We start from the raw sequence: 16,786 nt of genomic DNA, 5'->3' as shown, positions 1-16,786 counted from the left end.
TTAACAATAATTACAAATGACTAAAGAAATAATTCAGTCTCATATTTAAAATTTAAAAAATGTTTGCAATTATTCTCTAAATTAAGTGTACAATGTATTAATTATCAACAGGAAAATGATCAAATTAATAAAAAAATGAATATTTTTTTAATAACTTATATAATAACATACAATATAATATAATAAAAAGAAAATTTTGAATTGTGGAAACTGTTTGTAATTTATCTTTTATGGTGTTAAAATAATGAACAATATTATTAAACTTACTAATTTTAAGTTAAACAATTAAAATGTAAAATCTACTAACATAAATACAAATTTGTTTTATCCCAATTTGCTTAAGACCTAATTTTAAGAATTAAATGCACAATTTATCATCAAGTGCAGACATCCCCTTAATGGGTCATTATCAAATAACCTAAATAGATACATCAAGGAAATATATCACTAACAATGGGATATATGATTAACATATTAATTTTTACCATAATAATTATATTTATTATATACATCATTTAGGTATATAGATCACACATTTTTAACAAAACACAAACAATAATAGTAATCATTACTCCTTGTCTTCAAAGTGTTTGGCAGGTGAATTATCTTCCAATCGGGCGCCCATGCATGGTCCGGCTTTTGTATTGGAAGTATCAACAAAGTCATGTTGTGAATTGTACCAAGTTACTGATAACCTTCTATCTTGGAAGAGCTTACCCTTGATCTGTGCGGTTTCTGCGTCTTTTCTTATTTCATATTTTATTACTAATGCAGGAATTATAGTATCAGATATATATTCAATAATATTACCAAACTGTAAAAAATGTGTTACGACTTGGTCTTCATCATCTACTTCATACCCAGACACTAATAATTGAGTTGGTCGATGGTCAACTGAGATGCTGGTAGTTTTTGTTTCACGCACTTTATTTTTAGCTTCCAGTAATTTGTTTGCAATAGCCAATTTTTCTTTCATCTGATAAGCAGTTTTAGCAGCCCCAGATGCTGGTGTAATTCCTAGACCTTTTAATTTATTTCTCAAAATAATAACATTTTTCTTCAAATCTAGTATTTCCTTTTCATCGCTATGTCCTTGTTGTTGTTTAATGAATAAATCTAAGTCAGTTAACAGCAAGTTCTTCAATGCTTCTTGTTTGGCTTCTAATAATTTATCCTCTTTAGTAGGTGTTTTTGGTGGTAGGCTATTTATAACTTTGACATTAGATTGAGATATAATTGGTCTTTTTACTGCAGACGCTAGGTCAGCTTGAATATTTTCAATATTAGTTTTAAGTTGAATGATAGTAGACATTAACATTTGTTTTTGTTCACCTTTAACATTAGGGGCAGCTTCTATTAGTTTATTTAATTGTTCTAGCTGTTTGTCCAACAGTTCTTGTTTACGTTTGGTGATGGCAGCAGAAAAATCTTGAGCTAGTTTTTTAGCTTCTTCTTGTTTTTTAAGCAATGATGATTTGATGACTTCAGCTTCTTTTTCATTTGTTAATCTTGTTTGACCAGTAATTCTATTATCTAAAGACAGAGTTTTAGGCTTTTGTGGCGGTGAAGTAATTTTGTCTTCTACTGGTTTTACTTCCGCTGAATTATCAGAAAACCAATTAGCAGTAATTGGTAAAGTACCAAAAACAGTTTCTATATTTTGATACGCTTTTTGTGCTTCATGAGAAGCCGAAAATGTAATTGTGGCTTCTTTATTTTCACTACTTGTTTGAATGTTGGTGATTTTTCCAAACTTCATAAAACTATTATTCAAGCTACTAATATTATTTAAATTTTCTGGAACATTTTTCAATTGTACTTCATTGGAGGATACTTTAGGACCTAAACGTCTATAGTCAAATTTAGGCTTTTTATTATTATTGGAATTATTTTCTTCTTTTTTAAAGTTCTTTCTTTTAAAACGATTTTGGATTTCACCAGTAGGTACACTAACTAATTCACGTTTTTGTTTGGAAAATTTTTGTTCTCCACTTCCTCGAACCCAATAAGATCCTTCTGTACTTGGATAGTACATTCGCTGATTTTGGGCTGGCGGATAAGGTTGTACTGGTACAGGCACTGGTACATTTTGAACAATAGGTACTGGAAATGCGGGAGTCAATGGGTTTGTAAAAGATGCTCCAGCATTTTGGAAACTTAACACACCATTACCCGTAGCCAACACTACTGGATCTTTTCCATGATCATAAACACATAAATCACCTTTCATACAGTACCCTTTTTCATCGAAATCAACACATCGACCCAATGTCTTCTTTTCAATACCTTCAGATTTTTTGAATTCAGCGAATATATCTTCTTTTGGTTTTTTAACAGGTGATCCAGACTGAGACCGGGACCGGTTTTTTGGAGACCTAAACCTACGTTTGAATTTTGGAGATTTTGATCGTCTTGGTGACCATGACCGACCGTGGTAACGATACTTACGATATGATTCTCTTTCTTCGTCTTCATCACTGGTATGATCATCCCTACGATACCGTTTAGATCTGGTGAATTTGACATCTTTAGTCCTCGGTGATCTCGATAACACAAGAGAACGTGATCTAGACCTAGGTTTTTCATCATCCCTAACAATAGGTTTGTCAATAATCGGCTTCTCACCTGTATCAGATTTTTCCCCGGACGAAGTGACCGCAATTTCACATTTAATATCGACCGGATCATCGATCAAGTAAGACTCGTTTCGCAACGTTTCAACTAGTAAAACAGTAAATCCCTCAGTGTCATTATTCAAGAACTCTTCTAGTTGTGACTGAAGGAACTTCTGCAGTTCATTTATTGGCCGATCGCGTTTCAATAATGCAAATATATATTTGGCCAGTGCTGCGGGATCAGCTTCGCATATTGGTCCCAGGACGGCTGTCAGCCAGGTTTTGAAACGTTCTGGATCCTTGATTTGCATCTTTCATGTACTGATGGTAAACACCAGTATCAATAAATGTTTGAAATGGAATGAATCGATCAATTCCGAACAAAATACCAACAATCAATAACTATAGTCTAGTAGGATTCCGAACGGTTTAAGCGTTCAAATGTTCAATCTCCGATGTGTATGTAGTTCAGTGTTGTTAAGTTCAGTTGGATAGTTCAGGCTTTTGGCAAATTATTAATTAGCAATTTCACTGGCACGGACATTTATGTCAACGTAAGTGGTCTACACTGGTCCATAATTCCAAATATCCCCTTTGTTGGCCACACTGGTTTAAAAAAATAACACATCTGGTGTTATTTCAATCTTAAAAATGTAATATTAAATATATTTTGTTGGCGATCAACTGAACGAAAAAAATTCGTCAAATGAACAAATTTACTTATAAAAAGTAAAATATCAATAATATAAAAATTAAATAACTTTATGACGTATTAAACTTCATTTTTAACATGTTACGTTGGTAACACATAAAAAGAAATCGGTCGATTCCTTGGTTGGAGATCCTCATGCGCCCGCGCACTAATAATTCCTAATTTTGTTTTTATCCCTCCGATTGCTCAGCCACAGTCCTAATATTATTTATAGGATTTTCTTTAAATTTCACATCTGTGTGGTTGCACGATCGCTTTAAAATGCCGAAAATTGGTTGACGAAGTTCGGCATAATATTCCGTGAGTATTATTATTGTCGTTTCTCTTAAAACTTTAATTCGAACGATAGGTACTTACGTTGTTACGTGACACTCACATAATTACATCTTTTATTGCTAGGTATTTAATACTTGGTGGACTGTTCCCCGCAATGACCACCCACTGCGTTAAACTTAAAAAAAAAACAGAGTACGATCGGATGTGCGTCGCAAAAATATAGATATATTAGATATATTTAAATATTTTTAACTGGGTTACAGAAATAATTATATGACCGCTAAGCGCGTTATAAATATTATATTAAGTTATAGTTTTAACTTAAAATGAGATATCGGTTGCTGATAAACATTTTTGAAGTACAATAGGTAGTATAATTGTAGTAATGTATATTTGATATTAGGTACCTAATGTATTTTTATAATATTATAAAATCAAAGTTTAATAGTTACTGTACATTTGTGACCTGTACCTATAAGTAGGTATTCATATTTCGTAATCACAAATTTTACGATGATTAAGATCAGTGGGGGTGAGGGAGGAGGGATCAATTCTTTAGCCCCTCGCACACACACATGCACCCCAACCCGTGACTACATTAGTATGATTTTAGGTAAACTATATAGTAAAGTCAAAATATTTCTATATAATTCAACTTTCGTGTCAGTATTCAATAAGCTGGGACGAAATGTCATTTACATAATTTGTTGTGCTGAAACAGTAAAGCCCCCTAGTTTATCAGTAAGTCTTATGATAATGATTTACTCATTGAACAACTTCGCCCCCACCCTCCCCCCATACCACTATTCAATAATCACATAATTAAATATTTAATAATTTATTTGTACAGTTAACATAATAATTTATTTTTATTATAAAGAAACAATATATTATTAGGATCAATAAGTATTAAAGGTATTTGACGTGTTTTTTTTTTTTTGAAATAATATAACTAAATTATACCCACTGAAACATAATTTTTTGTTTAGGGTGACGGTCAACAGAGGGGGATTTTGATATAAAAAGTTAATATATTGTTTGATTCTCCGTAAAAAATATAGACCCATTTTAACAAATTATGAATCAAATTTTACATAACATGTAAGTACGTACCTATTTATTAATTATTTAAAATAAAATCGCAATCATTCGTTCTTTGAATACGTATTATTTAGGTATCTAATTATGTTATAAATATCGTATTTTCGTAATATACGAGTAGTAACTATTAACTTTGATTAATAATATTTAGTGATTTAGGTAGGTACCACTTACTGACTTAGTGCAATAGCTTAGTAAATATATATATGTTTAAGTTTGTTTTATATTATGAAGTGTACTATTTAAACCTCTGCCCACTTCAACCCTATTTAAATCTAGTGACGTGACGAGAACAACCAGTACTTAGTAATATAATACAATTAAACCTGGCTTCAGTGGCATAGACATGGTTTCCAAAAGGGCGGGGGGATCAAAAAAAGAAAACGTCATTGCTAAATGGGAGGAGGAAATTGGAAAATCCCCCACCCTCTTAAAACTTTTTACTTAGGTAGTAAAATATTTAACAATGAGGAACAATGAATATAATTTGAATTGATTCAAAATTCACATCAAACACAATATGGAAGATTATCCACTCTAAAGCCAATGGGAGAAGATCTGACCCCCACGCCCCCCCCTTATTTACTCGACTGCCTGGCTTAATAGTTTTAATTTGTTATTTAATATTTTATATAATTTTATATAATAGACAATAGTCTAATAGTCGTAAACCGTAACTAATTTAATTTTAGGACATATTTGACATTTGCCCGTACAGGCAGGACTGCTGTAATTAAGACCCTCGAGTTGAAAAAGTAAAGTAAAAATTAATCTCAACAGAAAGCTGCATAATAGATTTAAATTTTTATGTATGCTTAAATAAAAATTGTTGTTTTTACTGTGAATTATTTTTTTTTTAAATGTTGATGCTTCTAAATCGAAATTTGAACGAGTAATTGCCAAATAAAATGTTAAGAACTAAAATTACACTTTTAACACATCCACGACTCTATTTTGTATCCTTCTGGTGAACCAGAAAATAAAATTAAAAACCCATATGATTTGTGTAATTTTTAGGAAAAAATATCGTCGAGAATATTTTAATTATAGTGGACATCCTAGATTATTGATCATCCATGCGTTTGTTGTCTTCGTCTTACGAACATACGACATACCAAATTATTGTTCACTATAATTTTAACTGTATGCTGTTAATTTTGATATCATAGTGAATTGACCTATTATCAAACTTTTTAGTAAGAACATAATCTGTGCTTAAGCGTCGGTGATTTTTGATATTTTAATTTTCAAGCAAGATATGGGTATGTAAAATATTACAAATTAAAAATGTTCATATCTCACTTGAAAATTAAAATATCAAATAAAAAACCCAACACTTATAGATACAGGTTAATGTTCTGACCTAAAACTTTGAATTGGTCCATTCACTCTAATATCAAAATTAACTGCACACAATCGAAACTATAGTGAATGAAAATGTGCTATATGTCGAACGTTTGTAAGACGGATACAACAAATGCATATAGTTAACGTCCTCTTAACTTATAAGTTATAACTGATAACTTGTGGGTTTCTGAAAGAAAATATACATTAAAACAATTTAAGAAGGAATGGATGACGAAGTCCAGCATCCTGCATGTATACTTCCGGGCTGCGGTATGACCTGCAGTGTTGTTCGGACAATGAGTACCTACCTATTTGTAATTTACACTTACATGTAGGTATTTACTATAATACATCAAAAATCAGTCTATTTTCTTGGTGATTTTCATCAATCGATGTTAACTTGGTATCTCGATTCTCGGTGTAAACATGCAGCGTGTCTTACACATGTTTGCATTATTATAGTGGTTACATATTTTATATTATTATTTATTACTATATGGCTATTGGCTGGTGACTTATTGCATAGAGAATAATATTATCAAAATATATATGAAATTGTCACATTGGTTTTATAAAATATTCAAAATATGTAAAATACCATTTTAAATAACTATTTCAAAATAATATTATTTAAATGACATCGGTATACAGGTATTGAATCCTTTTTTTTTATTCAACACCGTCACCGCAACTAAAGCTAAACAATTTCAAACCAGGGTTAAAAAATTGTACCTAACTGAAATCTAAGAATTTAAAAAAACAATTCACAAACCCCAGACCATAACAAAAAAAAAAACCAAATCGAAACCTAAACATTTCAAAAACCATTCTCAAAACTGATACTGTTAAAAATTAAAACGATTTCCAGCCCTGTGGAAATATATATATCAGCCATAATCAGCCTTCTTGTATTTATTTAAAAAAATCAAATGTTAATTAATTATTTTTAAATAATTGTCTTAAACACCGTTATTTCATTGGAAATTGCATTGCACTTAAACAATTTACGATTTTTTTACGTTTTAATATTGATTATGGATTATTTATACGAGATCTTCAAATTTGTGTACAATAAAAATGATTTGATATAATTTATTACTTTATTAGATTAGAAGTTATAACTGATTTAATATCTTGGCTTAAGGCTTAAGAATGGCTACGAGTCAAATAACATCTATATAGTTATTACCCTCTGATATTTAAAACAAAAGTTATAAACTTAAAAAATATTAATTAAATATGCTTTATTAATAGGTAAACGCTGCAACTGCATGTCATGGTTCTGAACTGACACTGATATTATTGATATTAATAAATAATAATATATTTTGAAACTTTCTTAAAACTGTTATCATTGACCATCAACTTTAGGTTTTAGGAAAATTGAGAATAATAACATTGACAGACATGGCGACAGAGATAAGTCAAAGCAAAACAATCTGCATTCTGGCTGTTGTAGCAGGATGTTTCGCCATTCTATGGCCATCTTTATTTTATCCAATGCTAAAAGGATCATTTGCACCTCAGACTCACACAGGTGAGTTAATAATTTATTAAAATAATATTATATGTAGTTTTGTTATTATAATTTACGTTCATGGAGTAGGCTGTTGCAATGTGCTGTCCAGTACGGACGTGAATATAGTTAAAATAGTAATGGATATATGTGATCGTGTAATTGACACAACGGACAAAAAAACAAAATTGGAAAAATGTCGTCACGATATTTTCAACACGTGTGCAATCAATATAACTGATTTAATCAATGAAAATAAGGTTGGCAAAATTTCGCACAATAAACATTTAATCGACGAAATAAGATCTTTGAATGGATCTCTATGTCTAAAATATCATTATGGAGTTTCCTTGACAAGCTTGGGGGTTACACATAGACTTAAAGAAAGCGATCCTTTAATGAGTAAGGAATTATCATTATTACTTTCACATTACAATTTAATCATAACTTAAGTGTATTTTTAAAAAGCTTATCAACTAATTATATATTCTGGCTATTAAATAAAGTATTTTCTCCGTCCACGGGTATGTATAATAATTAATAATTATACATACCTATCTTTGGCTCCGTCTTACAAACGCAAAACATAAAAAAAACTTTGTTCAGAATAATTCATTTAACTCTGTTATTTTTAATATTAGAGCGAATTTATTGGTGTATTATCCATCATATTTAAATATAAGATTCAAGACTCCACGTAAAATGCTTTAAAATGTAAATATAAAAACCTACGTGGGGCCTTAGGTATTGAGTTGGTAGGACGGAGACAACATGCGAGTACGACGATTACAACATCTACACAATCCGACGACTTCTTAAAAATAATATTTTCACACTACTAAAATAGTTTAACATTTGATTGAACATTTTTATTGTATTTTTATTGTATTTTTATTGTACATTTAATATAGCTATAGTCATGCATACAATAACTGTTTAAGAAAAATATTTGTATGCCATTCTTATTAAACTCTTTAATTGTACGTATATATTATATTAACTATAGGGTTGACGGTATTGAAATCGTATTATAATCAATACCGGTATGGAACGATATACCCTATTGGCTATTACCGTTCCACACCGGAAAAAAACATTATACCGACACATACCAGAAAACCGCAATACTTAAGTACCGACAATGTTGATAGGGTTGATGGTATTGAAATAACTATAATGATGCCGGCAATGTTATATTAAAACTGGTATACGGTGTACCGAAAAACAGGCAATGCGCCGATCTTCATAAATGGTACCTCTACGGCGTATACTAAACGTCATACGATAACGAACGGTATGTCGGTTCTTTGGTATCACGGTATACCATTCAAGCGAGATTTGAGCAATAACTGGTATATGACGATATATACCGAAAAACCCGTAAACTCTAGCGAATATTAACTATCAAAGGTTCTAATTTTTGTCATTCGAACTTTGTCTTATAGATCAATTGCATAAATCTAGGTAAACCTACAAGGCTACAACTATTACTAAACTTCTACAGAATCAAAATTATTTTGTATTTTATACTGCAGTTAGTTGTTAAATTTTTTTCGGACTATAGAACTAATTTTATTTTGTCATTTATATTGTAAAACAACAATATTATAGGCTATACAATTTAAAAATAAAAGAATTCATTCATAGTTATTTTTAATCTGCTCCTCTAGTCCTATGTGTAACTTTTATCTTTTTTACTAACAAAATGTTATTAAATAAACATAAGTGAAGGGTTTAAAAATATAAAAGAAACATTAGACAAGAAAAATGTAAAATTGTTTTATTATCATTTACCTATCATACTATATCAATTTTTCGTAACTACAACAGACATTATCTTAAGTATATTTAAGCCCTTCAAAACCATAAATGTGTGTTTTTTTCTTAATCCACCTTGATTTTAACAAATTATAATACTAACAAAGTAATAAATAATAATTTTAATATTTGATCATAATTGTAAGGATTTAATTAATAAATGAATACCTACTAGCTTATAGTTACGCTTGTATAATAATTGTTATATTTTTCACATTAATAGATACGTAAAACTAGTTAATCAATATTTTTACTGTAGTATATTCATGCCTGAAGTAAAACTAAAATTATTATTTTCATTGATTTATATTTCAAAAATATGATTTGTGTACCTTTTTTTAGATAATATTCCGCAAGAAAGAACTCCTGTCCATTTAAGAGCCTCCAAAGCAACAATGCATCCAGCATTAATGGAAAAAGGACGAGCAATTCCCCAACCTCATATTGGACCTAGACATAGTAGTCCAACTCCTCACAGTTTCAAAGTAAACATTTTTGACACAGTATAGATGAACTTGACCATTTAAATTTCTTCTTTAGTTTTAAATTTAACTTCAATACAAAACTCGCCAATTTTTTTATTATTTGTTATTTTGGTTTTGGATTCAAGCCATGTGCTTATATATTTTTGTTCTTGTTATCTAGATTTTTTTTTTTAATATTTAACAAAATGTTTTAAACTAAATTGTATATAAAATTATAGTTAATGTATTAATGCCATTTACATTTTTAATGTACTTAGTCATTTTAGAGTGGTTACAATGTGTGCTTAGTTAAAGGGTTTTTGCAAAAATAAATTTTTGAGGCAATAAAATTAAGTAAAAAAGTTAAAAACAGCTTTACCATACCCTATTATAAATTATAAAGCGAGAGGGTTAACCACTAAGCGCTACCTACGCACTCACATGCGTGTGTCATATAACGCCTAAAATCAAAATTATTTCAGTGCGAAATGCTGTAGGTAAATCTGACATTAATGAGTTACGTTTACCAACTTGAGTTTAACACCGATAATAATTTTGAATTCATATTTTATTTTGCATTTAAGTCTGCAATGTTGGATCCTTCGAGCCACATTTTTAATTTGTTCATTTATAAAAAGAAAATCTCGTATACTTATATAAAAATTTCATTGGAAAAAAAAATTTTCTTATTCTGAATCGAAGGATTCTAAAAACACATAATAATTAATAAATTCAATAATGCATTCAAAATTATTATCGAATTATTAGCTCTACTTTGCTTCAAGAAACGGTAGTGTGGACTCCCCTCGATCATATTATGCTGGAATTATTTATAACGAAGACTATAGCTCCTCCAAAAAGTTGTCCGTCGTAATGCTATATGTGAAAGCAAAATTTAACCTCGTGTCCCCTTAACCCCTTATTACCTTAAATTAAAAATATATTCATACCTAGTAGTTAGTATACTTAGATTCTGTGTAAACGTCTTTGTAATATTTCATATTTTGCGTTTGTTAGCCACCAATTCCAGGATCAAGACCGACAATGGGAGGCATGGGCGGCACCAGTAATAAAATCGCTGGAGGAGATGGTGGTGGTGCCATGAATATACTAATGCCAATGTATACAATTGGAATACTTCTTTTTTTTGTGTATACTATGATGAAGGTATAAAACCATGATATTATACATGTATAGGTAATGTACATTGTACATATTATTTGTATACTAATGCCAGGTTGTACAATAATTTCGTTGAATTTCATGGTTCATTCAAATTGAATGGATAAACCAATGGTAATTTTAGTTTAAGAACCCGTAAAAACTAACTAACGTTTATGCAACTCGGCATTTATTTTTTATTTATTTATTTATAAAATTAAAAAAATTTGTAATAGTTGTTGTCAAAAAAAGACGACGTTGAAGATACTATTGATGATAAATATTCTTCACATTATCCTTATGGCAGAGATAATAAATCAAAGCTACAGCCGCAGAATCTTCCTACAAAATTAGGTGAAACACTAATAAATATTTTTAATTTTTATAGACAATGAATTATTCTATTAATTTTTAAGCTTAAAAATATAGTTATATAACGTTTTATTTTTTTTTTAATGCTGCATAGGGTTCATTGAAAAGGATACGAGTAAGTTGAAAAGATTTTTTAAATATAACATTCTATTCTTTTTATAAAATCTGTATTCTATACTACGTTAACTAATAATCAATAATTATTAACACTATGTGTTTTATAATATATTAAATTAAACTATAGATTATAGGTTTACTGGATTCAGTAATACCTATAGGAATACTACAATGAATCCTTGATTGTAGTTTATGTTTTGCGTAGGGGATTTAGAAATAGATGCGCTCCGTCGCAAGCTAGAAGAAACAGAGGCTGCGATGGAACGCATTGTTAAGCAAATGATATTGGCGTCTGAGTGCAATGGGATGGATGGGAATAAGGTTTGAAAGATTTACAAACATTTCGATGCGCATGTGTTCAGTAATATTATTGGCAATTTTGTTTTCTTACTACTACACTAATTTCACCTCTTAATTTATAATTTTTGGAGTTGACCCACTTATATATATGTATTAACGATTTTAGAATAATTTCGATTATTTTTTGCTAGTTGTACCCATAGGTATAGATGAATATTAAATATAGAAATCAGAAGTTGGTTAAATAAATATTGATCGTTTAAATGTTACGCCGCACAATTTTATTGTTAATTTCTATGAATTAAATGAGTAGGTAAAAACACGACATGGTAAAAGGATAAATATAATTAAATAAATAACTGTAACATATTATAGGTGTAGAATTATTTAGATTTTAAAAACAATAAACAAAATATTTATTTTTTTTACCCTTAGTCGTGAACGCGTTTTCGTCTCTATTGGAAGACGTGAATCGAGAAATATTATCGTCTATAGTTGAAAAAGAAAACGTTCCCACAATAATTGAAAACGAGGTACCCTTAGGATAAAGAACTTAAGTTGCACTAATATTTATATATGCTTAAACTTTGCTTTTTAACATCCTAAATTGTATTTAAAAAGTAATTGTATTTCAAATTATTCAATCATCTATTATTTTTATTTTTAATCTTTTAATTCCTGTGTTATTAATTTTATATCGGTTCACAAGTTATATTTATTATTTATTGTGTATATACGCGCAGTTAAAATTTTCTTCGCTTTTATGAAATCATAATTAATATTAAATTGCTTTTTCCCTTACACTTTTCCAAAGATTTAGAATATAAATTTAATTAAGACATATATTGTGTATTTTAGGAGTTTAAAAACGAAAATATTGACGAGGGGGAATGTTTGACAAATACGTTATCCAATGACAACGTCAATGATACGATTACCACTAAAAAGTCTACACAATCAGAGGAATCAAAAAGCATTAAATCTTTAAACACTTCCGAACCATACGATGAAAATACTACAGATTCCGAAATTTCTGTAAAAAAAATAATTCAAGTGGTCAATATGGAAACATCTGAAAGTGTTGGTGGTGGTCATTGTTGGACTCCGACCGAAAAAGAGAAAATACCTTCTAAATGTAAAACAGCATCTATAGAAGAACCCATTTCTCTACTCATTCCTGGTATGATTCCTAAGAACTCTCAAGTTTTAATAAGCGATGGTCCACTCAATACTCCCTCAGAAACTGAGGATCACGAAGCAGTAATTTCAAGCAAAGTTACATTATCATTAATACCCGTGAGTAACATAATATGATTTCACATATTGTATTAAAATTAAGTAATAAGTAATTTCATTGCGTATAGTTAATTTACTTTCTCGATTTAAAGGCAAGTTTTTTTTTATCGGATAAAATAGTTGTTATCAAATTAATACTATTCAGTATGAGCAATTTGTACATTGTATAATAATATAAATAACTTATAATTAAAAAATTACAAACATTAGTTATCGATCAAATCGTTGGTAGAATGTTGGTATTACAGGTGCTATAGGTACATTATGATCCATGAGTCATGACATCAGGGTCGAAGACATCAATAATAATCCTAACTAAAAATAAATAATATCACTATGTACAGGTATTAAAATTTACATTTCCTGTTAAAATAATGAATAAGAATAACTATTTTAATATACTAAATTCGCGTTGACATCTAAAGACAATTTATTTTGAATACTATTTTAATGTACTTACTGTTTATCGCGAGTGAATTATGTAAGATTATAATTTTGTTTTAATTTAATTTCTAGGACGACCGAGTAGAGGAGTACCTAACTAGTGATGAAGCAGAAGATGATAATACTACTTCAACACTATCAAACATTAACTAATATGGCGAAAAATGAAAACATAAACGTATGATTTACCTATATTTAATAATTATATGTCGAGTAAATAATATTTTCAATGTACATGCACGATTTTAAAATAGGTAATGTTTGGGGATTTAACGAGAGTAATAAATATGGGAATAGGAACGTATAATATGAAAGTTTTTAATTGCACATTTATAATGCACTTAAATATTTTGTGGTAGATTTTAATATTATAACTTTATGAATGAGCCATTATAATGAACTTTTCAATATATGTTAAAAAATATGTGATCAGTATTATTTCATGTACCTAGTTTGTCAATTTATAAGTAAATATTTTCGTTATTTTTGAAGTACTTTAGACTGATAATGTTGCCAAATGTTTAGCAAATATTACTTGAATTTATTGTACTTTTTCTGTAATAAATATCTGACGTGTCAAATCAAAAAATTTATGTTCTTTTTTTAGTTTCTATGCGAAGCAAGGAATGTTTTGTTTTTACAATGTGTGTTTTTTAATTTTTTTTTTGTTTGACGTCAATTTTAGGACCAGTAAAAGTTGCTGTAACTCAACCTTGAGGGTGGAATCTGGTAGAAAATTGGATCTTGTTGGTACTTTTTAGGGAAGGGGTGAGAGGGGTTGAAAATTCTTTTTAAAAGTAAAAATTCTCAGGTTTTACAAAATGATTAAAAAAACAAAAAATATATTAGTGGAAAGGGAAATTTTTATTCAGTACCAGATTTCAACTAAATGATTTTGTTTTAAGTTAAAAAGTAGAGACTTGAATTTTTCGACAAATATTTACACTAGTATTTTTTAGCTGTGGTATAATTTTCAAAATATTTTGGCTCGTTTTGTGCATAGATATTTCAAATATTTTAGTAAATTAATATTTTTTTTATTTATTTATCATGACAAAACTTTTGTTTGAGTAAATACTAAATAAGTGAGTAAATTTATACAATGATTCTCATCAATTATTCTTACCGTGATTAATAAATATCGAAAATCATAAGCACAACTATTTATCATAAGACATAAATCGTAATACGTTTAATTTTAAATTATGATGAAATTCTTAAAAATCGTGAACATTTTCAAATTATTTTATAGTTGAAAATATATATAATTTTTAATTTTAATCGCTAAGTCTTGATAATATTGTACAAAAGTTCCCCATTAAAACGTTAAAATGTTACCAAAATTGGACATTTAAACTAAAAATATCGGTTTTAGACGTTTTAGTGATTATTTACAAAATATTTATATTAGTTTTAAGCTATTCCTACGATGAGACGTGGTATATACACCGTTCTATCATGGTAGATTACTGAGTACATAGGTACTGACTAATAAGTTAGGCAATACAGCTAATAATAATTAATATTATGCGATTTGTTTCTATTTTGGGTAAAATTAGTTACCTTACGTATTACTTATAGAAAAATAAATTACTTATAGCAATATAAATGTATAATAAAATATTCTTAGAGATATAGGCCGACAGACCGTCTCCGATCAGAATTTTTTTTGTATGCAATTATTTTTAATTACAATAAAACACATTAATTTCAGTACAATAAGAGACTTCTCCGTTTTTTTTTTATTTTGCATATTATGTTTTCCCTATTTAATTCAAATAATATAATTATATAGGGGTAATATACCAAAACTTTTCTGTATATTATTTGATTTGTTAAAAGTAAACGTATTTGTTTAATTTGTGTCATATTATGTAAAGTATAAATAATAATTCAGTATTATATAATTCAATATGCCTAGTCAATAAATAGTCATTTTTAATGATCAATGTTGGTTATCTACTACCAGTACTACCTATATGAAAAATGAATATAATGGAGCAGGAAATAAAATAATAATGTGGTCATCTATTATCAATACACCTTTCTTTGAAATTTAAACCAGTATCCAGTAAGTACACCAGGTAAATTATTTTTTATTAACTTTCACTATACATCATTATCTACTGTTAATTATTGAAGATAGTTCCTTCATCCTTGTTTGAATTGCAACCGTGGGTATGATATACGTATGCAATTACAAAGTTACAAATAATAGAATTCCATGACTTCCACTTTAGAAGTGGGCACCAACCTACCTATATTACATATGAACACAGTTCACACGCATATAAAGGTAAGTAGGTACCTAAATACCATATTTTCGACAGCTAACCGCGTATTTTATACGGAGTTTTGTATTTTTGTCAATTGTCACAATATTATTTTCAAAAACAGTTGAAAATTATTTTCCATAGCACTGTCGTTTTCGCGAAATCACGGTAGCGAAAAAAAGAAAAAAAGGAAAGCGCAGAACATAATAACATGATAACTGGATAACGTTTATAACGATTGGCGTAGAGGTGGAAAGTTGTTGTCACGGGAGACCGCACAATAATGAGCAAGAAAGCGTTTCAGACCTCATACGTCCTCAGTCCGTATTGTATCGCCGCGGCAGTGTGTTCACACGTGCGTGAACTGCAGTTTCAGTACCCGTCAGGCAGGTGCAGTAGTAGTGTGCTGTACCTACCGTGAAAATAAACGGTCATTTCTGTCAGAAAATCCAAACCGAAGTTTCCGTAAAAAGAATACGACAATTACAGCTGGCACGACTCCCCGGTCAAAAACAAAATAAAGTAGGTAAGTGATCCAAATTTTGTTTTAAATAGGTAGTTTTTCGTCGTAGTTACCAACCGTTTTTCGAAAACTATATTGAAGAGTCGAAGGGAAAATTTCTATACACTATAAAGAGTTACGCGTGTAAAAAGTTTACAAGTTCATCAAGTTATTAAGTTTACTTGATTATATTAAATCGCATGCAGTGGGTAGAAAAAGTGCAATATATTATTGTTGTGGCTATATTTTATAATATTATATTATGTGAGGCTGAATCACACGTTTTTGAGCTTCTCGTGATTATTGAATGATTATTCTCGTGAGTATACGTAAAATTACTAAGATTAACCTATACGAAATGTCTAAACTGTTGTATATCACCTATGTAATATTCGTATACTTGGATTTTTGAGTGTACCTACCTTGGGCAGAGGCAGAACAACCGTGACTGCAGGAGTCGGGAATATTGATT

At 29.4% G+C, this 16,786-nt stretch overlaps 3 protein-coding genes across 11 annotated transcripts in view; 2 read left to right on the top strand and 1 right to left on the bottom strand.

The window, feature by feature from the left end:
• Positions 1 to 3,163, bottom strand: LOC132943891 (RNA-binding protein 26). The gene has a single exon (XM_061013033.1). The coding sequence runs from the start codon at positions 2,924 to 2,926 to the stop codon at positions 569 to 571; it is 2,358 nt and encodes a 785-aa protein (XP_060869016.1). The 5' UTR covers positions 2,927 to 3,163; the 3' UTR covers positions 1 to 568.
• A 308-nt stretch (positions 3,164 to 3,471) lies between these two features.
• Positions 3,472 to 16,334, top strand: LOC132943892 (resistance to inhibitors of cholinesterase protein 3). 8 transcript variants are annotated; one of them, XR_009664383.1, is made up of 11 exons: positions 3,472 to 3,627; positions 7,423 to 7,588; positions 7,658 to 7,969; positions 9,728 to 9,870; positions 10,867 to 11,016; positions 11,247 to 11,364; positions 11,477 to 11,497; positions 11,705 to 11,820; positions 12,658 to 13,095; positions 13,612 to 15,610; positions 15,682 to 16,334. XR_009664383.1 is itself a non-coding variant. In XM_061013035.1 (11 exons), the coding sequence occupies exons 3-11, from the start codon at positions 7,459 to 7,461 to the stop codon at positions 13,690 to 13,692; spliced, it is 1,509 nt and encodes a 502-aa protein (XP_060869018.1). In that variant the 5' UTR covers positions 3,490 to 3,627; positions 4,593 to 4,704; positions 7,423 to 7,458; the 3' UTR covers positions 13,693 to 16,334. The 8 variants fall into 8 exon arrangements, 4 of the variants coding, with proteins under 4 accessions (XP_060869019.1, XP_060869017.1, XP_060869020.1 ...); XR_009664382.1 differs by having other exon boundaries at positions 13,612 to 15,623; positions 15,686 to 16,334; XR_009664381.1 differs by having other exon boundaries at positions 13,612 to 15,623.
• Positions 16,195 to 16,786, top strand: part of LOC132943894 (estradiol 17-beta-dehydrogenase 11-like) — a 19,240-nt gene continuing 18,648 nt past the window's right edge. Inside the window, exon 1 of one of the 2 annotated variants that reach the window (XM_061013040.1) lies at positions 16,195 to 16,334. The gene's annotated coding sequence lies outside the window, so the exon portion shown is untranslated. Of the gene's footprint in view, positions 16,339 to 16,786 lie in introns of both variants that reach the window. The other variant, XM_061013038.1, reaches the window with a different exon arrangement.

Source organism: Metopolophium dirhodum, chromosome 4 (assembly GCF_019925205.1).
Source record: "Metopolophium dirhodum isolate CAU chromosome 4, ASM1992520v1, whole genome shotgun sequence".
In the NCBI taxonomy this organism is placed as follows: Eukaryota; Metazoa; Arthropoda; class Insecta; order Hemiptera; family Aphididae; genus Metopolophium; species Metopolophium dirhodum.
The sequence above is the reverse complement of the archived record's forward strand: the minus strand, read 5'-3'. Positions and strand labels throughout refer to the sequence as shown.